The sequence below is a fragment of the Terrapene carolina genome, unplaced genomic scaffold (genome assembly GCF_002925995.2).
Source record: "Terrapene carolina triunguis isolate 2854851 unplaced genomic scaffold, T_m_triunguis-2.0 Scaffold68, whole genome shotgun sequence".
Classification (NCBI taxonomy): domain Eukaryota; kingdom Metazoa; phylum Chordata; order Testudines; family Emydidae; genus Terrapene; species Terrapene triunguis.
This window is the reverse complement of record NW_020664419.1, coordinates 20,193,852-20,219,219: the sequence shown is the minus strand read 5'-3', so window position 1 is coordinate 20,219,219 and position 25,368 is coordinate 20,193,852. Positions and strand designations below refer to the sequence as shown.

General features: G+C 39.2%; 1 protein-coding gene across 1 annotated transcript in view; it reads left to right on the top strand.

Moving 5' to 3' along the window:
* The window catches only part of RELN (reelin), a 430,874-nt gene that overhangs the window by 170,384 nt on the left and 235,122 nt on the right, over positions 1–25,368 (top strand). Inside the window, exons 4-7 of the mRNA XM_026648676.2 lie at positions 2,825–2,895; positions 10,216–10,248; positions 12,928–13,006; positions 22,461–22,557. Of these exons, the coding sequence (XP_026504461.1) occupies positions 2,825–2,895; positions 10,216–10,248; positions 12,928–13,006; positions 22,461–22,557 (280 nt within the window). The remainder of the gene's footprint in view (positions 1–2,824; positions 2,896–10,215; positions 10,249–12,927; positions 13,007–22,460; positions 22,558–25,368) is intronic.

Below are 25,368 nucleotides of genomic sequence, written 5' to 3'. Positions count from 1 at the left end.
TTCTCTTGTGGCATTTTCCTATGTGTGCACAGGAGCACAAGGAGCCTGATTTTGTCACATATACAACACACAACTAACTATATATGTAACATCTCTTTATTTTGGATTTCTAGTAACAGCTGGCTTTGGAATGTTCTGGTATTTAGTTTATTGTCTACATTCACTATGTCTGGTCCTTTCAAGAAGGCTGGCCAATTGCTCCTGTGGATTGCAGAGCATATGTTCTCCAATTTGGAGAATATTTTTTTGGTACCATTCTAACCTCTGTACCCATTTTTCACTGTGAGGGTAAGTGTATAAATGTAATAGAAATAATAAATAATCTCCCTGAATATCCATAAGCTCAGAACTGTGAGCACTTAAAAACAGTGTGTGAGTTCTGTACACAGGATGGGGCTTTAAGAATTTTGAAAGCTTGCTGTATTTTAGCTCAAGTTTTTAAAGGAGTCTGTAAAGTTTTCAGAATTCTTTGCTGTCTTCATGTGCCAAAATAATGTATTTCTTCTTCTTCTCCTTCTTTTCTTTTATACTACATGGCCACTGGGTCACAATAACACAGACAGCATGTGCTAATAAAGAAATGTTATAAGTTATGCCATATTTCACACAACTGTAAAAAGTGTTTGAAATCCTAAAAGAGTGTCCACATGAAGATTTCTTGGGACTTATTTTTTCATTGCATTTGCATTTTAAAAATGTGTTGTACAGCTCACACTTATTGTTCCAGACACTGCAGGAAGACAGACAAGACACCAGGAATGTGGTTTCATTAAGCTGCAGCTTTATTAACACATCTGGGAACTATCCAGCAATAACTCTCATCCAGTGCAGATCATCCCTCTTTTGTAATCCGTTCCACCTGGTGAAGGCCTGCTCTCAGCCCCCCCATCCCATTACCCTGGTCCTAGTACCAGTGCTGGGACCTCACCGTTCTCCCCTCATAAAGGGCTAAAGGAGATGGAAAGGGGGGCTTTCTCCTCACTGTACCAGATATTAGGAGCCCCAACCCCATTCCCCACCTTCTTTAGGTGATGCCTTCTCCTAATCTGCTTCCAGTTCTGGTTTATCAGGGAATTGGACCCCCTCCCCCCCCCGGAACAATTAACTGCATTGGGCACCTGACAAGTTGTGACAAAATGAATTTTATAACCTAAGCTACCTATTGGCTCCGTGGGCTGCTGAGAGGAAGATGAAAAAATGTACCCAACCTGACCAGTTTGGTAGTGAAGGAAACACTCCTTCCCGCCCCCAAAAGGCAACCAGCAGGAAGCCCACAGCAAGGCCCGAAAACTCAGCCCTGCTCTAATTCAAAGGGAAGAAGTGCTGGGGAGGGGCTTTTCTTTCCAGTACACAATAGTGCACTTGGGCAAGGGGAAGGCTTTATAATTGTTGCATGGAAGCAAATAGGCTTATGCTGCACTCTTCTGTCCAACCAATCAGAATCAGCCACATAGCTCCCCTCTTACCTTCTTCCAGCCCATAAGGAGAGAAGGGAGGATGCATTCCTTAAAGGAGCCAAGGATTTTCTTTCCCCAGTTGGTCTAGACAAAGAAACTGAGGGTGCTACTCTGTTTTTCTAATGATCAAACACTGATGACTCCTAACTAATTTGCCTTTTTAGTGATCATATACTGTGGCCAATCCTCTTCAAAACTTGATGAAAACAATTTAGTTTATTAATTAAATTTAGTTTTTTAAATTCTATTGATCAGTTCACTTCATAAACATGCCATTGTGACTAAGATGAACAGAATGAAATGCATTTGTCCTAAATACAATATGTGTTGCTTTTATGGGGAAAAAGGACATTTTAGACATTATTTTTCAAAACAAATAAAATTATACATTATAGCCCCAGTTCTGCAAACTAGTCCTTGCAGATGAGAGCCGGAGTTCCAGCCTAAGCCCCAATGTGTACACAGCTATATTTAGCACACTAGCATGAGCCTCACTAGCACGTGTCTGTGGACTCAGGCAGGGAAGTTCAAACACAGATGCAGTGTAGACATGCCCTCTGAGCCCATTGTCAACATTAGCTGGAGTTTTTCCATTAAAGTCAATGAGAGCATGATATAGCCCCAGGTTTGCAACACTGATATAAAATCCCTAATATCTGCAACGTATATGGACATTTTCTATTATATCTACCAAGAGGACAAGCTTGATACGCATGTGTAACTCCAGTTAGTGTCAATGGGACTTACATGCATGATCAAAAGGCAAATTAAAGCTTCTGAGGAAGGAGCTTTTTTACTGATGGACATCAATACTATGGCAGCCCTAGTGGGCTTTGCCTTGTGAACCCATTGCATCTAAAAGACTGAATTTGACATTTATTCCTTTTTGTTCTGGCAGATACATTACTTTTGAAGAGTAATGCAAATAAATGTCACTTTCTCCAGAACTAATATCACTATTGCTCCCTGGATCAGCTGATATGGATTTTATAGGGGCTACTTTGTGAACATCTCACCTATGTTCCTCTTACCTTCCACAACAGCCCTTCTCAGGCAAAGCACATCAATTTTGTAACATGCTTAGTCTTATCCAGGTGGTGACCTAAAATCTAATGTCCTCTGCTGAGCTCTGTGCTTGTGAATAGCATATTGTGGTGCCTTTTTACTACTAGATGAATCATTTTGGTTCAGGTAAAGCAAAATGAAGTAAATAAAATTAAGTGAAGCAAAATAAAAATAAACAAGTTATTCTTCCAAAAGCAGGACTGGGGAAGAGGAAAAAAAACAGCAACTCATCTTTGATTTGACCATCCATTTATGTAAATAAGTTTGCCACATTATTTATTGTTGTCTCTTTATATTTCCAGGGCTACAGCTACTCACAGAGGCCAAGTTATATTCAAGGATGCCTTAGCACAGCAGTTGTGTGAACAGGGAGGTGAGAGCTACTGCATTTTAAAATTTAATGCCAAATGTGCTTTCTACATTTTTATTCATATCAGTATAATTCATCATGGAAGGAGGCTATTTCATTGATCAGAGAAAATCTGGAGTTAGGATCTCTTTATATCCTCAAGTCAGTTACCTTTTTACATTTGCACCCTCTAATGAGTGATCAGGATTTCATACGTAGGTCCCAATTGTTAAACAAGAAGGAACATAAAAAAATTGAAATAAATCATATTCTAAAATACTCTGAAACTTTTTAAACATGCTAACCTCTATTTTTGTCAGAAACACAGGTTGAATAACTATGAATGTATTAAGTGTAAAAAAATGCAATACGCCTAAAGCTAAAGTTTCATTTACCATTGATCTGGATGGTATTTTGTAGAGAATCTGCTTTCCCATTTTGCAAAAGTAGGTCATCAGATTTCTGCTAGTCAGCTACAACATTTGATCATTTTTAAAGCTAAACAGGAGTGTTTGAAGTATACTAACTTCTTCAAAAATCAAATTGTTGCTACAGGTTATCATATAAATCCTTTTGATGGATGATCTGATAATAAATCTTATATTGTGAAAGTATGTCTACAAACAGGGCATACTACACTGAACGCCCTTCATTAAAATACTTGGTGCTGAAGTGGGTATTCATCACTTATGGTGGAAAAGCAAAGGAATTTCTGCATTTACACTGACTCAGAGTTTTATGTATACACTTCCAACAATCCCATTTTCATGCTAGAAGAGACAGTGGAAAACTGGCCAAAAAGTATGTCTGTGGTCAATCCAAAAGAAATATTCCAAAATCAGAGCTGCATCATGCAGATTCATAAATAAGGGGAAATCCCACGAGATAAGCCCCTTTAAGCATCAGACAGAACTGCAGATATTTTTGATGAGTTTGGGAATGTTTTTATGTTCAGCTTTTTATAGGAAGATGCAGCTGAATATTTGATCAAGAGAATGAAACAAACAGAATGGAGCTGTGAGTGGTAGAGTTATGTAGAGCCTTGAAGGTGAGGACAAGAAACTTTAATTTGATGGGGAGTAGAAAATAGGAAGCAACTAGAGGGATTCAAAGAGGAGGCTGACATTGTCAGAATGATGAGCTGGGAAGATGCTTTTAGTAGCTGAGTTTTGAGTGAACTAGAAGAACATAATTGGAGATGTTGGGGAAGCCATAATGAATTATTATTATTATTGTTATTGTTATTATTGTAACACCTAGGAGCCCTAGTCATGAACCAGAAGCCTATTATGCTAGGCGCTGTACAAAGGTTACAGTAATCAAGATGAGAGATGATGAAGGCCTGGATCAGTGTTTTCACTATGTGAACAGAAAGAAAAGTTTGGATTTTGGAAATGTAGGGAAGAATTGACAAGATCTAGACATGGCCTTCATGTGCAGGGCAAGAGAGGGGGGAGTTGCAGGGGCCTGGGAAGATGGTATTGCTGTGAACAGTGGCGGAATTTCAAGAGCGTAGCACTGGAGTACAGTTCTGGATATGTTAAGTTTGCGCTGACAGTGCAACTTCTAGGTGAAGACTCAGAGATGTGGGCTGAGATCTGAGATTGGATGGTGTCACCAGGCCTAGCTTCTTCCCAGCTCCACGATCTGGAGACTTCAACAGCTGAGATAAGGGAAATTGGGTGGGTCAGCTTTTGTGGCCTGCATCGTGCAGGAGGTCAGACTAGATGACCATAATGGTCCCTTCTGACCTTAAAGTCTATGAGTCTATGAGTCCAAAGCATTTGCCGCCACACCCTGGCTTTTGCAGGAGGTTTATTTCTTTAACAGAAGTTAGCCAAAAAAACATGTTTCCTTGATTAGGGTGGACTAAAACTAATACATTAATAAACACTTGCCGAAGTAAAATCTTGCTGGCAAAGCATTAGACCTGCTGAATTACATTACATAGCTCTAGACGGGGTAGGATAATACTGTATAGAAATAGTAAAGATTTTGTAAAGATAGCTAATAGTATAGTACTCTGGAATAAGGCGAGTATCAGTGGATTAGAGGGGTGGCTAATATAGTTGCAGCTAACTAGAGAAGTGTCATAGGTAAGGCTATGTTTTAGTCAGGGGTATTTTTAGTAAAAGTCATGGACAGGTCACAGGCAGTAAACAAAAATTCACAGCCCATGACCTGTCCATGACTTGTACTATATGCCCCTGAGTAAATTTTGAGGTGGGGAGGCGGTCCATGGGTGCCGTGGGTGCTGCAGGGGAGCGGGGCTTCGCTTCGGGCCTTCTTGGAAGTGGTGACATCCCTCATCTCCTGGGTGGAGGCGCAGCCAGGCAGCTCTGTGTGCTGGCTCCACCCCGAGTGCCGGCTCTGCAGCTCCCATTGGCCAGGAACCGCAGCCAATGGGAGCTGTAGGGGCAATGCCTGCAGGCAGAGGCAGCGTGCAGAGCCCCCTGAAGTAAGCGCCGCCCAGAGCCCTCCCTCCCTCCCACGCCCTAACCCCCAGCCCTGAGTCCCCCACCCAAACTCCTGCTGCTGCTGGGGGAGTGGGGCACAGTGGCCCAAGACTGCCCCAGGATTTGTCAGTGCAGCTGGCCCAGGGGCTGCCTAAGCTGCTCAGGTGGCCCCTGAGCCAGCCGCACTGGCTACTGCAGAAGTCACGGAGGTCACGAAAAGTTACGGAATGCGTGATTTCCATGACCTCCATGACAAACTCGCAGCCTTAGTCATAGGACCATAGAAATTAGAGATGGAAACAGATTATTCCCTGCCAGTGCAGAATTGTCCCTTTGATGCATAATTTCTAGCTTTGTCCAATCTAGTGTTAAATGTCACACATTATGGGGTTTCCACTGATTCCTTAGGAGACTACTCCACAGTCTTAGAGATATCACTGTAGGGAAGATTATCCTGAGATTCAGCCCAAATTCTCATTTTTCTATTTTCTTCCAGTCACTTTCTACGATATTTACGCAAGATGTGCTTGATAGGCTGATTTTTTTCGTACATTGAAACATAAATTGGAGGCTTTTCTAGGCACACTTTGAACAACAAATAAAAAACAGAATATAGGCTCTGAGGCTTGACCACAATAGTATTTTATAAAACTACACGAAGGGCTTGAGTTCAGAAATGACACAGAGTTCCTTGACTTGTGTGTCCATGCGAGTAAAGCAATCCTAAGGCAACATACTCTGGAGGGAAAGGTTCAACCTCAGTGTTTGAACAATTGTTTATAGTAAATAGAAAGTATTGGCTGCAGTCTGAAAAAAATAATTATTTTTTATTTTGTTCTTCCTCAGGCTGCTAGGGAAAAAAAGAGGGAGATTAGCATCTTACATATTCTTCACAACATACCATGAGAATCTATTCATATGCTCCTTTGTGAGGAACTGATGTGCTGCAGCTAACAGTCCCTGGATTTGAAATTCTGGGCAAGACTTTTCCCTAGAAGAGCTGATGACCCAGTAACTCACTTCCCCTTTTGATCTAACAGAGTCTAAATTTGTTAGCTATCAGAGCTCAGCACAAAGTCCATTTGTTTACTAAGGATTTTGCTTGTAAAAGCGAGGATTATGGGCGGCTCCTTATAGTAGGCTTTGACTAGCCTTTTTTGAGTTATATACACTCTGATGTTTACTTGCTGCTGTAGACAGGCTCTGAACTCTCCTGTACATGTCATTTTTGCCCACCCACTTTCAGGTGTCTCTAGTCTGCACTGGCATTGGTGGGACATAGTCACATTTAATTTGTGTTATGGTAGCAGTTCAATTCTGGGTAGTACCAACTTTTATTTAGCTAACTTGTCAGCTACTGCAGTTTCTCACTATCTTATTTCCGCTTTCCCATTTCTCTCCTCTCCTCTCCTCATCCAAAACACTGCTTCCTTTCCTGATGATGTAATAACATCTTCCCCTTACTTGTGTCTTTGTGCTGGCTTCCACTTGTTGTCCACATAAAATTCAAACTGTTAATTCAAAGGACTCTGTAATTCTGTCCTCTCTTATATATTTGACTTCATTGGCTCCACCACTCCCTTTTATTCCTTTTGTGTTGCTCATGATTGCAGCACAGCTTCCTTTCTCTCCTTCAGTCTCTCCTTACAATGTGCCTTCTGCAATGCTGCCCCCTACACTTGGAAAAGATTACCAATCATTGTATGGCAAGCCTCCTCCTTTTCCTTGTATTGTTCTGTATTGTACCTGCTCATGCCTAAGCACTGTTGGAAAGTGTGACTCTATTCTTTGCACGGCACAATTCATGTGTGGTAAAGCACTGTCTAGCCACTATAACTATTTATTATTTATATTAATTGTTATTTAAATAACGTATAATCAACTCATTTACATAGTTTTTAAAAAAGAGAATGTCATCCCCATCGAAGCTATATGCATTTTTAATCCACATACATATGCCATATACATTTCAAGCTACCCACATGTGTGTCTGAGGGGGATTTGTTAACTGAGAATCATAATTTTAAATAAATATTAAATACTCTTTTTTCCCTATCATTTGTCAAGTTTATTATAGTTTATGATACTTTTAAAAAATAAGTAGGAATTTTTCATGGTTCTATATTATTACTTTGTTATGGAGCATATGCTATTTTGTTGAACTTTAGTGAAATAACTTGAGGAGACTTAATTTCCCTCTCCGTTGTGCAGTATCAGCCTGCGTATAATGTATGTTGCTTTAAAATAAATAATCCTTTGGACTGATAAAAAGGGAAGATTTGAGAATAGTTAGAAAACCACTATAATCAATTTTGTGTGATGCTCCAAATGTATAACATTTTGGGACCTTAATTATAATACCTGAAGGTCAAAACAGTGCTGTATTGCAATAAAATATAAAATGTAATAAAGAAATTATTCCTGGGGAGCTGAAAGTCTAGGTTCATCACTCATTAAATGGTAAATTCATAGCCCTTGTGTAATTTGTCATCTTTAACTGAGGAATTTGAATGACAAATTAGGTGAAGGGATACCTGAGGCAAAAATACATCAGCATTTGGATACAGTAGAGATGTGGGAAATGTAGTCCCCCTCCACAATGTTTATTTGTCACAAAAGTATTTTGTTCTACATTTAGTGTTTGTCTAATTCCACATTTTGTTTTTGAAATTAATAATTAGTTGTGCTAATATAAATATGCATAATTATCATCAGTTTGGTTTAATGGGCAGGCCATTGTTACAACTAGATTTGTTTTGCAGTGTGTTGTGTATATAATTGAAAAGCCTGTGCTTTTATTTTATTGAGCCTCTTAGGAACCTAATCCTGAATTCCTTGTCCACACACAAAGAGACACACCGAAGTCAATGGGATTTATGTGTTTAAGGCTTTGTTTACACTTGGAGCTTGGGGTATGATTCCCAGTTCGAGTAGACATACTTGTGATAGCTCTCATCGAGCTAGTGCGCTAAGAACAGTAATGTAGCTGCAGGTAATGCAGGCAACAGCAAGCAGTGGCATGGGCTAGCTGCCCCGAGTATGTACCAATGGGGTCTGGTCAACTAGCCCATGACACCACTCACCGCTGCCCATGGTACCTTGACTACATTACTATTTTTAGACACTAACTTGATGAGAGATTGCACAAGTATGGGCATTTGAGCTGGGAATCACACTCCCAGCTTCAAGTGTAGATGTAGCCTTGGGGTTGCAGGATTGAGCCCTAGGCTACCTATTTATTATTTACATAGTAATTTAAGATAGCATCTTTTTTTTTTAAAATACAACATTTTTCAAGACATCATGGGCTGAATTCTCATTTACAATAAGGCTCATTAACAGGAGCTTTAGAGTATGTCTACACTGCAAAGGGTCCCTGGAGGGCTTGTTAGTCTGGTTTTTAGCTCGTGTGGAAGCCTGTACCACCACATCCACTGTTGTTATTACCCATGCTAGCTAAATTAAAGTTAGCATGGGTATGCCTATCTATGTTACAATCACACCTTCACTTTGCAGTGTAGACATAGCCGAAGAGTGAATGAGAATTAGGCCTCCTATCTTCATTTTCAGTTCAGAGTGTATCTCTCTACTTGGAGCACAGAAGCTATTTTATTGGTTTGCTCTCAATAGCTAATGACCTGTTTAAATTCAGATGACACTGGGGAGAAATCCTGCTCAGCCAATTGATCGCTACATCAATGGCCTAATACTACATTATCATAATCTTGTGTCAATGACCAGCAATACAGTGGCTTCTAAACATCCGCTTCCCCAGCTCTGTCCTCACAGGTATTTATTATCTACTGATGAGCTGCATCTAATGATGTGGGAAAGAAAATGGCTACGTCAGTGACAGAAGTCTTGTTCTGAGTCTGATCATTTATAGCATAAAGTGTTTTTTTAATCCTATTCCATATCTGTACAGCAAATGAAGAAAGATTGATTTTCCTCTACCATCGTATCAGCAAAGTCCCGATCTGCAAAATTTTTCCGTATGGTGAACAACTTGGTTAATTCAGGATGTTTCTATCTAGTAAGAGTCAAGCTCTTCCTCTCTGCAAGGAGTTTTCTACATGTTTTCTAGATAAGAATGCTCAGATTCAGCTGCCTAGTCTGTCTCTGTGGTAGGAGGAACAAATGCCGAATTTTCTCTGGTTTAGTTTCGGATTATCATTACATAGTGTTAGTAAAACATCAAAATCTCATAAGATTTTTAAATTTCACACAGGCCACAACCATGCACTGGATTTTTAAAATATATTGTATTGTATCCTGGAATAATGGAAATCACAGATGGAAAAGAGCTATCAAGGACCTAATTCTGCAAAGTACTTAAGCACTTGCTTAATGTTAAACGTATGATTACGTGTTTTGCTGAATCCGGGCCTCAGTCAGCCCTTATAATATTATTTTGCAATTCTTTGTACAATATAGTGAAGTTTAAATGACCCAAGTGTACGTTCTTTTGCTTCTTATCATGGGCAACTATTCCATAATCTAACAGATCTCAATCTCAGGAATTTTTTGCTGATATTCAACTTAATTTTTTCCTGTATTAATATCTTCCAATTATTTCTAGTTATGTCTCCTGGCCCCACTTTAAAAATGTTCTCTCTTTGTCTACAGGTAAAATTGCTTGTCATTGTTATTTAGTGTACTTATTGACTTTTTTTTAAGTAGAGAACAATTCTACCATCATTTTCTAGATGTTTGTTTTTATCATATTATTTAATTTATACCCTGTTCTTCATAAATTAAAACTTCAGTATAATTGACTTAATAATATGTATGCTATTACAAGATAGTTTACATTGTACAGAATTTAAATACAGTATTTAATTCCTATTTTAGTCAAAATTCACATATTATGTGTCTTTATTTTCCGCAGCTCCGACAGAAGCCTCATTGCATCCTCATCTAGGTATGTGCTAAAAGTGTTTACTATTATTGTCATAACTTGAAATCACTAGTTTTTTATACATAAATAACCTGTAAAGTCACATAGAAATTGTTGCTTTGGGGAAATTCAAATAAATATGAGATTCATTTAAAAGGGATCAAATTAAATCTAGTTCTGGTTGGTTTGCTATTTATCATGATTTTTTCATTGCCACTTGCTTATTGGCTCTGAGTTCTTGCAGCATGAATACATGGTGTCTCATAGCTTTCCTTTCTAATTATAGGCTAGATTATCAGTTTGTGATTTAGCCGGTAGTAAGAGATACTGTGCTCGTGCACCATCCCTGGAGCAGCCCGGTAGGAAGATTGTGCACCCGTTCTTCCTGCTGCTTCAGGGACGGAGCAAACTACAAAAGAGCTATACATGACCTGCTGCATTAACTGTGTTGCTGGGTAAATTGTGGGAAGGGTAGTCAAGACTCCGTCCACTCCCACTCCTTCCAATCCATGTGGCATGACACACTGGCACAAGGGAGTAAGGGGCACATTAGCCTGCTTATTACTCTTTTATGTCAGCACAAGAGTAATAGGCCACTGTCTGGCTTTATGTGCTATGAAAACAAATAGAAAAAGATACAATTGTTCTGTGTTCTAGTTGAATTCCTGATCTGACTGAATATCATAACAGATTGTTTTCTGGCTAGTTTTGTGTGTTCTGTTTAACACAGTTGAGAGATGGACCTAACAGGTGTCACTCTGTGTAGGTACCTCTGAATACGGACACAGTTGAGGATCTGGTCCATTGTTTGCAGTCCATTTTGCCTTACATAGCTGTGCTGGAGAGCCTAGACAATCCACTGAAAGAGTGGCCTGTCAAGTCCTAAAATAGAGCTTAAAAAAGAGAGACCTCCATGACTATAAGGCTGTGTGTCCCAATGTTCAGTACTCTCCAGTGATCGTACTTATTTGTTGCTGGCTTTAAAAAATTATGTTTGGATATGCCCACAGAGTCTAATTATGATCTCATTTGCACAAATGTTAATCAGGAGTAATACCGCTGAAGTGATTGGAGTTATACTGATGTAAAACCATGTGAGGTCAGGATCAGGCTTATCATTTCCAAAATGTTTAAAATGTGGGAATGCATTGAAGGCTTTTCCATCATGTGTTTATCAGTTTGGGCCAGATTCTGATACCCTTGCTCCCGCTTAGTAGTACCGTACTCCACTGTGGTCTCATTCACTTCAGTGGGACTATCTATGGAGTACTACACTATTCAGCATGACAAAGGGTATCAAGGATATCTGTCCATTTATGTCAGCATAACTTTTCCAAAATGACAAAAGAGAAAAGGTAAACATAAAGGCTGAAAACCACAGAGAGTTTGATCTGGGCAGAAATATACTGTATTTGGTCCACAAAGCAAATCTAGGGAAAAAACTGGTGTTTGATGCTTATAGAGCAATATGTAAAAAAAAAAATTAACATCACTAACTATTAATATACTCCTAAGTACCTTCACAGGAGACTAAGAATCATGGGTTCTGATTCAGATTTTACTTACTCTGATGTAAGCCAGAGTAACTCCATTGAACTCAGTGGATTTACACTGTTGAATAACTTGTGTCATACCAGAGTCAAGTCCATGGACATTAGAGATGTAAAACACCTGTTAGATCGGGGTGGTCAACCTGTGGCTCTGGAGCCGCATGTGGCTCTTCAGAAGTTAATATGCGGCTCCTTGCATAGGGCTGACTCCGGACCTGGAGCTACCGGTGCCAACTTTCCATTGCTCAACCCCAGGCCCTGCCCCCACTCCACCCCTTACCCCTTCCTGCCCCCTCCCCTGAGCCTGCTGCACCCTTGCTCCTCCCCCCTCCATCACAGAGCCACCTGTACACTGCAAAACAGTTGATTGAAGCAGGCAGGAGAGGGAAGTGCTGATTGGCAGGGCTGCCAGTGTGCAGGAGGTGGCGGGAGGGGGGGAGAGGCTGATGGGGGCTGCTGACGTATTACTGTGGCTCTTTGGCAATGTACACTAGTAAATTCTAGCTTCTTCTCATGCTCAGGTTGGCCACCCCTGTGTTAGATCATCTAGTCCATCTCTCTGTCAGTGCAGGAATTTTTCCAACAGGGCCGGCTCCAGCAAAAAAAAAAGCCGCGATCGCAATCGCGACCGGCGGCGGCAATTGGGGGGGAAAAAAAAAAGCCGCGATTGGCGGCGGCAGTTCGGCAGCAGGTCCTTCGCTCCTAGAGGGAGTGAGGGACCTGCTGTCCCCGAATTGCCGCACATGCCGCCCCTCTCCCTTGGCCGCCGCAAGCACCTGCTTGTTAAGCTGGTGCCTGGAGCCGGCCCTGTTTTCCAACTCTGTATTTAGAAACAAGATTCAGTGCGAAGGGGAGTTTGGAGCACAGTCCCTTAAAACATTTGTTTTGAATCCTATAAAATCTGTTTGTTTATGTTACATCCAGAGGGAATGAATTGAGACCAGACCTCTACCATAAGAAACTTTTCCCCAGAAAATCCTGCATTACAACTTATGTGCTTAAAGCTGATGTTTGATTTATTAGGTTTGTTCTTTTTACATTACAGTTTTGAAATACTTTTGCTCTAGGTAAGGCAACACATTGTCAGGGTTGGTTAGCAAAATGGACCATTACACTGGAATTCTTTCCTACAGTGCTTTATTTCTTTTTTTAGCTGAAATTCATAGTGACAGCATTATCCTACGAGATGACTTTGACTCTTATCATCAGCTAGAATTGAATCCCAGTATGTGGTAAGTTTCAGGTCTCTCCTTCCCTTTACATTTGTTTTAGGAAGTGAATATGCTTTGATTATTATTATGGTTATGTATTTGTATTATGGTAGCACCTAGGTGACTTCAGTGGGACTATTCAAAGTATGCAAAGTTAAATAAGTGTGTTGGTCTTTGTAGGATCACAACCCATATAAACTAAACAGACAAAAGGTGAAATCTTAACCTCATAGAAATCAATGGCAAATTAACATTGACTTCAACAGAGCCAGAATTTCACCCAAACGGTGGGAGAAAGGCTGTACAATCCCCATTATACAGATGTGGAACTCAGGTATTGAGAGATTAAGTGACTTACTAAGGACATCTGAGCTGCAAACTGAACCCTGCTCTCCTGAGTCATAGCCCAGTGCCTTAGCCACCAAATCATTCTTCCTTTGAGTGGTGTCACTGTATCCTTAGTAATTTAAAGTTCAGTTTATATTTTGCGTGAAATAAAAACCATAATTTTAAACAGATGCAACATCATTACTCATAATCGAGCAAATCCTTCTCCCACTGAAGTCAATGGGAGTTTTTCCTATTACCTTCAGTGGGACCAGAATTTGTCTAGATGTGTATGCATAATGTTATGCAGTGTAGCTGTAGCTGTGTTGATCCCAGGATATTAGAGAGACAAGGTGGATGAGGTAATATCTTTTTAGGACCAACTTCTGAGGGTGTGGCTAAGTGTGTAACTTCTGTTGGTCCAGTAGAAGATATTATCTCACCCACCTTGTCTCTCTATCCATAATGATGACATTTATGTGAAGATAAATGTGAGATGGATGACATTGAGATGATTCACACTGTAACTTCAAATGAGGTAAGTAATTATAACAATTGTATATCTACCTTATAACTGGGAACAAATCAGCAATTATTAATAAAGCTCTCTTTTACAAGTGTATCCCAGAGATACTGCTACTGCACTTTGGCTCTTAAAGCCATAAGACTCCATTATAAATTCCCATTTTACAGTACACCATAGGCACTAACATGCAAATGTTCTTAGATTGCAAGATCACTCTTAACAAGGGCAAGTTACTGTATTGATAAATATATATAAAATTTTGTTATATATCTTTATAAAATAGTTTCATGTGTCTCTCATCCCTCAACCTCTACAGGTACAAACACAGCTTCACCAAGCCATTGTAATGTCACAATTCTATCACTTAATAATGACTTGTTAAAGGGATGTCTTTCATGTAATGTTACAAACCCACTATCCGGTAAATGGGTATTTATATGGAACCAGGAGAGGAAGATTGGGAACAGCATTACCACACTATCAGGGCCACACTATGATACCAAAGGGAATAGTGACACTAGCACAACCCAGTAAACTATAATTCTCCTGGGTACCAGCTAATACCCTATATTATAATATCAGTCTTAGGAGAAAGATTTTAGGTATAAACATTGTCCAGCTATACCGGAATAAAGACAGGATATGTTGGATGTGGTTTAATTAAGCCTTAACTTTATTATTAGATGTCTGCAACTACCTGGCAGATAAAAGTGTACAGTGCAGGTAACTCCATGATCATTTCAATAGCTACCTGGGGGCTTCCGTCAGCCTCCCCTGATTTTTTCCATCCTGGTCCCCAGCCAACCCACTGCTGGGACCTTACCATCCCCCCTCAAATGAGGGTTAAAGTGGGCTATAAAGGGAGGGGGGGCAGGTTGGTTCCCGGCCATGCCAGTCGTAGGCACCCCAAACCACCCACCCCCATTCCGCTTCTTTAACAAACACCTCCTTTAAATCCTTTACCAAACCACTTATTTGATCACTGTATCCCTTCCCTATGGAGTACCTGCATTGGACATCCGCCACAAGGGGGCACCAGCAATTAGCTTGGCTGCTTCCCCCACCCAGTCCTTTATTTGGATGGGATTATTAATAATGGTCCCTGCCCCATTCAATTAATACTACTCACCTTCTAGGTTGTGTTTCCTTCAAGACAGAGAACTATTTTGGTGGGTTAACTTGTTTTGTTCAATGAAACTCTTGACAAATGCAAAGCTTCTTTCATGCAATTCAAATTCTGCTTTTTATATGATGAACAGTGATTGCTTTAGTTCTGTTTGTGTTTATGGCTAGTTCTGAAGTATATTTTCCCTGTTGGAGATCTGACTTAATTTTTCTTTTTTTATTACAGTCTGCTATGTGTTGTTTTCCTCCTGTCGACATCTTTCAGAGTTTCACCTTTTTATGTATCCAGATTGTAGTTTATAAGAATTTCACATATATTTGTCCGTTGCATATATTTTTTCTAATGCTATCTTTTTCTCTTTTTGTTACATTTTGTATGTTCTCCTTTAGAATTCTGGGCAGATGCAATGAGAATCTAGAATCTCAAAATATAAATATCTCATTTTTCATGGGAATGGATAGATCAAGGGCTTTATAATGGGATTCAGAGTAGCAGGCAATGAAGATAATTTTAGCTTCAATGTGTTAAATAGACTTAAAGGAAAGAAATGAGAGAAGGCATTATTTCCCCAACAGATGTTTCATCACTCACAGAAGGCCTAGCTACTGGGAGCTTCCATAACTTATTTATTCACTGGGCCCTATTCATAAATCCATCCTTGCTTCTTAGAAGTCTCAACAGTGAGGCCATGGACTGAATTCCTGTCCCCTAGATTTGGTCCCTCTAATAACCTTGAGACATATTGGTGTGGCAGTGTGTAGGGACTTTGCACTAGTGCCATACCTGCTCTTTGGATAAAGGACTCTAGTCTTCATTGTGATGTCTATCTCGTACAATACATCTGTCCAATGGGCCCTGATCCTCACAGGTCTTTTGGTACCACTACAAATAATAATAATAAGCCTGACACCTTTCAGCAACAATAAATTAAGTTAGAAAAAATTTAAGGGGAAAAGAGTAATTCTTGTAAGATATCCTGCACTTCGCTTCATAGAGGATTTCTCCAGAGACACTCCCTTCAGTGAAGACCTGCTTAATTCAGAAAGCTCATTCTTCCTTGACTGTGTAGCTGGAGTTAAGTCAGGGATTACTAACCGTTTATGCCAACTTTCCTAAAATCGCATTTTTCCCCTGGCAGCTGGTGAGATCCTCTCTTTAACACAAACAATTGCTGTAACTGCAACTGCAGTATTTCCAGTCCTATTCTTTCCCTGATTTGCTCTGCTCAGAATGTAGTAGCAGCTGCCTTGCATGCACAGGATACTCTAGTGGCGGCTGGTCACTAGGGGCTAGTGGGACTAAGCCCCACTAATAATTAGTTGTAGCCATTATTTGTGTAAAGATGAAAAGAGGTTTATCATGCTTTCTATTGTCTATTCTTCCCAAATCCCTAAATAGCAACTCTGACTTGGATGTGCTTGATGCTGCCCCAGCCATCCAGAGTGCCTTCGTGGCATGTACAACTGCAGTCAGGGATGCACAGTACAAGTGCACAGCTAGGCCATTTCATGGCCATATGTGTCTATAGAGACTGAGCATGTCACTTCCTCACTTGTAGAAGCCTCACATGAAATAACTGTATTTTGTCCTGGAGCATTGTACTGATCTGGCTGTTACTGCCTATTGATTTATAACTCCTCACATGTGTTGGAAAGGGATAGTGCAAGTAAGATAAATTTCTATACGCACACCAAGACTAAATAAGGGACGTTACAGCTAGGATTTGTGTACTCTTTATAACAGTGATAGTGACCCTATGGCACAACATTTGAACTTTCCCTGAGGAGAATGTTATAGCAAAGTGCTAAATAACCAGAACAGGCTACCAAGTTAGAAAGCAGATCCAGAAAAACATTTTTTGTTAACTTAAGAGCAATGCTTTAACTTTAACACAAGAAAACTGGAGAGAGGAAAGACCTCTAAGATCTATAAATTAGTCAAGAACACCTGCTGTCAGTGATCTATCCTGTGCTGTACAAAAGTTCTCATTCAAACGGTAGGCTGCTCAAGATAAGCAGCATACTCATGGGGACATTCAGTAAATTTAAAAAATGGTTTCAAATAAAAGCTGCTACTGGCTCAAGTCCAGCAGCTCTCATTACCAGCATGAAACTGTGTTTCATCTCAAATCCCATCAACACTCATAACAGCAACCACTTACCAAAAAAAAAAACCCTCTTAGAAGATGACATGAAGAAAAGCTGAGCATATGAAATCAATCACTAAGAAACAGACTCCAACTCGTATTCATAGCCTATGAGAAATGAAGTGTTCAGATATATAGTGATATTTCCAGTGGCGAAGAGGTGGATGAAAGTTCTGTAAAAGGAGACTACGGTCCTAAAACGATCTCCAAATTGCAGTAAAGCCAAGAATGAAACTTCAAAAAGATTTATGTGTCTGTTTGAGATGTTTATCCCTGTTACATTTCTAGGATCTTAAAAGACATCAGGCAATATAATGTCAGCAATCTAGTGTATTCTAGAGGGAAACAAGGAGCTGGTAGAAAACAAGATGACAAATGGGGACAAGGTAACAACAGATGTTTGTCCTTCAGCACAACGAGAAAAGAGTAGAAATGAACAGAGGTGGTATTTGTAGAGAGCAGAGGAGAGCAATGGGAGCTCTGCAGAAAAGACATCTAGATGAACATGTATCAATAGTGACACCAAGCAAAAGAAATGAAGAGAAAGTTGAATGAAGATATAAGGCAAGGAAGTGGCTAAGACTATGCAAAGGGACATACCTAGCTAGGACAGTTAATACTACTCTCCTGCACTACAAATGGTATAAGGAAGAAGAAATGAAGCACAGCAAATTGGAGTGTTCTTATTTCTAGACATGCAAGAGGATAACGATGATCTAGGGAAATACACATCAATTATTTTACTGTCCATATATTTCTGTCAAGCTACTGAGCAATTAACTCTGGAGCAATACATTTCAAATGGAACATGAAGATTTGGGATCAGGATTACTCATACTTCTTATGAGAAAATAATCCTAAAGAAGATGAATGATCAGATTATTAGAAGGACAGCTATCCAGAGCTCTTCACAATATATTTCACAGATGAGATTATGGAAGAAAAGTATTTGAGCAGCTGAACCACTTTATATTCATAGTATCTTAGAAATTAGAGAGAGAAAAGACCGGTTAGGTCATCTAGCTTATCCCCTTACTATTGCATGAGTATTCCTTACACTATATTTATAGACAATGCTGCCCTGCTATACATAAATAGCAAGGGTTCATGCAGGATCTGAGCTATGAAAAACAAAAATCTGGGGACAGAAAATAAAAATAATGCTTATAATCAAGCAGAATAATTATATCAGCAACATAGTTGAGCAAAAATGGCATAATACATCTACTTTGCTGAGGTTACATGAAGTCGATATAAAAGGAAATGATTTAGTTATTTAAAACAAGTTGTCTACAGAAGAACTTTGTGTCACAATATCTCTGTCAGTTTGTCAAAATTGTACATAAATATATTTAGTATATGATCAGCAGTGACTGACTGACTGATGGCTTTTCTTGGTAATCTGGATGCAGTCAGAAACGAAGTGACTTTAACTGAGAAGGGTAATACTACTTTTCTCTTTTATAGTAAATCTCTTATGAGAATTTTGAAGTACTTGATTAATATTCATTAAGTCTCAAGATAACCCTCTAAGTCAGGTTAGTATTATCCCAGTCTTAGAAATGTGTGAAACTGAGCCACAAGAGATGTGTAAGTCAAAATTTTCAGAAGTGTCTGCTAATTCTGGATGCACTAATTTTGGGAGCTTAAACTTGAAACACTTAGAATCTGATTTGCAGAGATACTGAGCACCTGTAGCTTTCACTGACTTCAAATGGAGCTGTGGGTGCTTACTACCCCGATAATGAGCCCCTATATGTTTTAATGTGGGCATCCAGAAATCAAGAAACTCAACATTAGTGGACACTTGGGGGAAATTTGGCTTTAGTCACTTACCCAAGGTCATACAACAGTAAAGCGTAAGGAAAACGTATCAGGATTCCTGATTCCCAGCCTGGCTTCTGTTAACTTCTCGAATATACTGATAGCTTCTGGATGGTCTTATTTTTATTATGAAACGCACAAATAAAGAAAACAGTTTGATCTGTGTATTTTCTGGACATTAATGTACCATTATTATAGATATGACACCACTCCGAGCTGGTCAGAAATGTCCAGAAGTCCCCTGAAATTGATTTTTTCTTATTCCTATCTTCTACGCATGCTGAAATCCATAGACATGATACATTCTTTTTCAGAAGAATCATTGGAAAGACACAAAACAAATATTCTCTACCTTCCCTTCCTATGCCTTTCTCCTGATAATACCCTGACTTCCCCTCATACACTCCTTCCCTGCATTGTAAAGAAAAATAAAATTCAGCCCTGGTGTAAGTGGACAGAAATCATAATGAAGTCAATAGGCGTTGCACTAGCTTACATAACTATTCCTTCATAATGATTTACTAAGTTGCAGCAATATGAATTGCTAAGAGTACCTTAATGTGATTGTTTAGAGGAAAAACGACTTTCTTGTATAATATCTCACATTGTTTTGGAAAATAGAACTGAACCTGACCTTAAGGAGAGACGAGGTCATCTTTGACTCCTGTAATGGACTTTGGTGAAAGAAAGCCAGCCCTACAATGAACTGATCGAGGGCCAAATGTGAAGAGACTGAGAATAACAAATCCAATCAATAATTCACCACATCTAGAAAAAGCATGTGAAAATCTAACAGCAATCACTCAGTACATCTTAACGCTCATAAATCTGCAGGGCATTGTGTTCTCACAAAGTTGTTCTGTTCTGCAGAAAGTCAGCTACAATAAAGAATCTTATTTCAGTTACCTCAGGAGAGTTCTCATAGGAAGCCAGAAGAACTGATAAATGACAATGCGCGGCTGCATGAAACACTAACCACCAATTCACCAGGACTCAGAACTGTCTTCATGTGGATGATCAAGCATTTAAAAAAAAAATATATATATATATATATATATAGGAAGTGAATCCATCCAATAGCCGGATAGCTTATTTTCACTGGCCCATAACTCAGAACAGACAGCCATTTGAATGTCTTAACTACTGTGCCATAAACAACTCCATGTGGTGCTCATGGACAGTCTTTTTGCCGACTGTGCTTATAGCCATCTGTTGGGACAGCATTATGCCTGCTCACAAGTTGATCCAGGCTGGAGCACTTGCGGTAATGATGCATATGAGAAATCATCAGTCTATGCAAAATGAGTTGGGAAGGAGAATTGTACCATGATGAACATAGGATAATGACATCAAGAAAAGAAAATGGTGGATGCCAGTTTTCTTGGGTGACCGCTGGTGCTTGTGTTATGCGAAGGAGTAAATATCCAGTGGGTAAGGAAAGCAAAGTATAAGTTATACAGCAATCCTACAATTGGCTCTGAGCAGGTGACCACAGACATTTATTCACTTCCTTATTCACCTTTGCCACACTAGTCATGATTTTATAGACCTCTATCATATCCCCTGTTAGTCATCTCTTTTCCAAGCTGAAAAGTCCCAATCTTTTTAATCTCTCCTCGTACAGAAACTGTTCCATACCCTTAATCATTGTTGTTGCCCTTCTCTCTACCTTTTACAATTCTAATATATCTTTTTTTGAGATGGGGTGACTAGAATTGCACACAGAATTCAAGCTGTGGGCATACCAGGGATGTATATGGGGGCATTATGATATTTTCTGTCTGATTATCTATCCCTTTCCTAATGATTCCTAACATTCGGTTAGCTGTTTTGAGTGATACTGCACATTGAACAGATGTTTTCAGATAACTATCCACATTGACTCCAAGATCTCTTTCTTGAATGGTAACAGCTAAGTTAGACCCCATCATTTTGTATGTATTGTTGGTATTGTTTTCCAATGTACATTACTTTGAAATTACCTGCCATTTTGTCACCCAGTCACCTAGTTTAGTGGGATTACTTTGTAACATTTCACAGTCAACCTTGGGCTTAACTATCTTGAGTAATTTTGTATCATCTGCAAATGCCATCTCACTGCTTACCCCTTTTTCCAGATCATTTATGAATATGTTGAACAGCACAGGTCACTGTACAGATCCCTGGAGGACACCACTATCTACCTCTTTGCATTCTGAAAACTGACTATTTATTCCCACCTTTTGTTTTCTGTCTTTTAACCAGTTACTGGTCCATGAGAGGACCATTCCTCTTATCTTATGACTGGTTAGTTTGCTTAAGAGCCTTTGGTGAGGGACCTTAAAGGCTTTCTGAAAGTCCCAGTACACTATATCCACTTGATCACCCTCGTCCACATGTTTATTGACGCCCCACAAAGAATTCTAATAGATTGGTGAGGCATGATTTTCCTTTGCACAAGCCATGTTGACTCTTGCCCAACAAATCATATTCATCTATGTGTCTGATAATTCTGTTCTTTACTATAGTTTCAATCAATTTGCCTAGTACTGAATTTAGGCTTATTGGCCTGTAATTGCCAGGGTTGCCTTTTTTTAAAATGAGTAAAAGAATTTAAAATGAGTAACAGCGTATTGTTAGCAAGAATATGGAATATTTAAATAAGATCTATTATAGTCTATGACTAAATGAGTCCAGTGTTACAAAACAACTCCAGGAAACATGTTTAAAATGGTCTATAGATAGTATGGTGGTGTTTAAATATATGTGACCTTAGTGGTTTCCTTTTGTCACATCGTTTATTATGACCAAGGCAATTGCCTAGAAACACCATAAATAAGCCCCATGCTTTTAGTCTTTGAAAAAAAATGCTACATAATAGCTGAAAAAAATTATTTTCTGTTACAGATAATGTTTCATTTAACCCAACTGTTTGGGTTCACCCAAAAACTGTTTTTGGTCAACCTGAAATTATTTTTTTTTCAATTTTTCAGTTTGGCAAGCAAAACAAAAAATCAGTTAGCTCTAGACCTAAGAGGTATCAGTATCCACATAATCTTTAATAACTCACAATGACACCACCTGACATACACAGCCTATCCAATTTTAACAGTTCCCCATTGGTTTGTTCTGCAATGGAAATAAGTTGTTGATTGTATGATGTTGGGTTTGTATATAGTTTATTAAGTGAGTTGTGAATATTATGAAAGGAATATAGCCCCAGAGAAAATTAAGTTGGAAAACCATAATTAGGGGCACATTTGAAAATAAAGTAGGGGCACTTCTTTCAAATCTGTCAGAGCTTTTTTGAGGGACAGTAGTGGGGTGGGGAAGTAAACATTTTTCTGAAATTTAGGTTTTGTCTCTCCTAAAAAGAGACATCTATCATGTATGATTATCCTTTAAATTCAGTGTTGGGATAACTAAATAGTCCCATTTGTCTGAGTGTCAAAATCAAACGTTCTTCTTTTAGCAGTTTAGCAGGTTCTTACAGCCCCAGATGTATGATTTATAATTTTCAGCTTGATGTGTTCTGATTTTCCTGCAGGTTTGAATGTAGTAACTGTGAGGTTGGAGAGCAGTGCGGTGTAATTATGCATGGCAATGCTGTCACTTTCTGTGAGCCATATGGTCCAAGAGAATTGGTAAGTGGATGTTTGCTAATTTGCATGGGTCATGGGACTTCAGGTTTTGAATTCAGACCTCATCAGCCACAGTGATGCTGGTGTGCTTTGAAAGCTTGGTGTTCAGCAAAGAAGTTCTTAAGCAGTTCAATAATGCATAGAACAGTAAGGTTAAATGTTTAAAACGCCTCACATTTTTTCTAAATATTTTGCATGCTTTTTGCACATGGCCAGGAAACCTTTTGAGTGAACTTTCATGAAAGTTATTTCCATGTTTAGAAAAGACTGGAAGGCCAGAATATAGAACCAAATTTGGGGCCTGGGATGCTTTCTTCATTTTAGACAAACAAAATAAAGACTTAATTTTTCCTGTCTTATTTTATTTGGCTGTGTCTTATTTTCTTTATAGTCAAAAAATGTTAATTTGTTTGTGTAAAATATCACTGGGGAATAATGCACTCTGTGGCTTTAAAGCAGTCACATACGGTCTATATTAATTACCTGCCTGTCCCGTAGAAGTCTCTGTGCCAAAATCAGTGGTGAGGTAAATGATGTCACAGTTTCAGGATAACTGCACCTGTATCTGCCACCTCTCTGGTCCGCTCCAGGACTGTCAAGTCAGGTCTCTCTGGTTTCCAGCTATCACCTGCCTCTGGGCAGGGACCCCCCTTCTGAGTGGAGGTTTCAAGGTTGCATGAGTCCCTGCCTTCCACTCTGATATCCCCAGCAAGCCAGTCTGCCTAAAGGTCAGTGCCTGTGCGTTGCTTTCTCTCCAAGGGCTATGAACAGTGTATTGCCAGCAATTCCAAGTTACCACACAGCTCTTTCTAAGTAAGCACATTTATTCTTAAGGTAAAAGCAAAGAAAAGTTATTGAAACATTGAAAAGGTTTAAACACACACTAAACATACCAAGACTCATTCTTCAATCATATAGGGTCCCAGTAGCCCACAAGGGTTGGGGCCCCCCTTGGACAGAAGATCCTATCTATTTGCCTGATCAGAAAGACCATGAGTCAGTTCAAGCTCATCCTTTTATACCACAAGCCCTTTCTTTGTTTCTTAGTCTCTGGAAAACCCAGTTTTAACCAGAACCAGTATATGCAAACTACCCCAGTGGGTGTAACATCTCTGGATTTGTTTAGTCTCAGTGACTCACCTTAATCCCCTCCCCGCCCAACCCCAGCTATTTTTAGTTCCTGTAGGAGCTATGGTAACCCTCCCTCATGGAGTAGAACATAATCATATGTAAACCATTTATAAATTTAATACAGTGGACCTCAAAGATACTGCATGGGATTACAGTATCTGTCACTGTAAATATTACACATGGGGTGTAAATTGGGTGTAAAATAGATGTAAGTGTCAAAGTAGTGTGATTTGCATTAATTTGGGATCCAGTGGGTATGGAAAACAAAGTATAAGTTATACAACAATCCTACAATTGGCTCTGAGCAGGTGACCACCGACCACAGACACATGTGGAAAGGAGGCAGGATGCTTTCTGTAAGGAGTTTGGTAGTTAGAAATCCAACTCAAAATGTAGGCAATTTTAAAGTAATATTCATGATTTTTAAGATTTTCTTGTTTGGGGAGTGGTTGTCTTGTGATTTTTGAAGACAGGGAATTTTGGTAATATTGTATCTTACACAATACTCCTGAGACCAAATTTAACCCTGGCCTTAGCAGGCCCAACTCCCCTTGAATCACTTGTGGCCATTTATGCCAGGGTACTGACAAAATACTGACAAAATATGTGTAAACTACATTCATTTTGCAAAACCACTAAATGACACATTGGTGACAGTAATACAACCTTGCCAAATATGCACACATTTGAATAGCATATTTCTGTTACCATTTATGTGCATGCTAAATTTGATCATATTAATATGTTCTGTTAACGTTTGCATTGTCTTGTGGTGTTTGACAAACACAATACAAATGCATGTGTTATGGTGACGGGAGAACTCATTTAACACTATTTCACAGATTTCATGGATATAGTGGAACCTCACTGTTTCTCATTTCACTTATGCACAGACCTTGTGGGAGAATCCAGACATTGATGCTGAACTGCCTCTGCCTGCTATTTTAAATATTATTTGCATGTACTGTGTCTCATTTAATGCCTTGATATACTTGTGAAGAAAGAGATTCCATTTTGTGTCCATTCAAAAATTGAAGTCACAAGTTTGGGATACTTTTTCCACATTTTGTTACTCATTGCTGGTTAGGGTGCTTGAAATTCAGCCCACAGTACAGATATTGAGCAAATAGACCTAGATGCCATGCTTTTCATTATAATTAATTTATTGTGCTCCACTAAATACGTATAATTTAGACTACACTCAGCAATTATAAAATTGGGTTTAAAATCCTGGACTGTGATTGGCTAAAGCGGTCACATGACCTGGTGGTTAACTGGCACTACCATACCATACCCTTTGAAACTGAAAATATTGATCATTATGCCTAACAGATGTGAAAAAATCAAAATCTTACAAGTCATCATACGAGCATAATTATTAGTGCACCTTATAAAAGCATTTCTATACCTCACCACCCCTGTGAAACAGGTAAATGTTATCCCATTTTACATAGAGGGAAACTGAGCTACAAAGAGGTTAAATGACTTATCCAAGGTCACTGAGAGAGTTGTGCTAAAGCCAAGACTAGAACCAATTTGTCACTTTTTCCCAGTCCAGTGCCTAGGTCACTGGACAGTGCATCTCTGTCTCACAGATGATGAATTTCAATACTCATATATAATATTTTATTTTTCCTCTAACTCTCTCTTCCATTTTATTTTTTTATTTCATCCCCCTGCTAC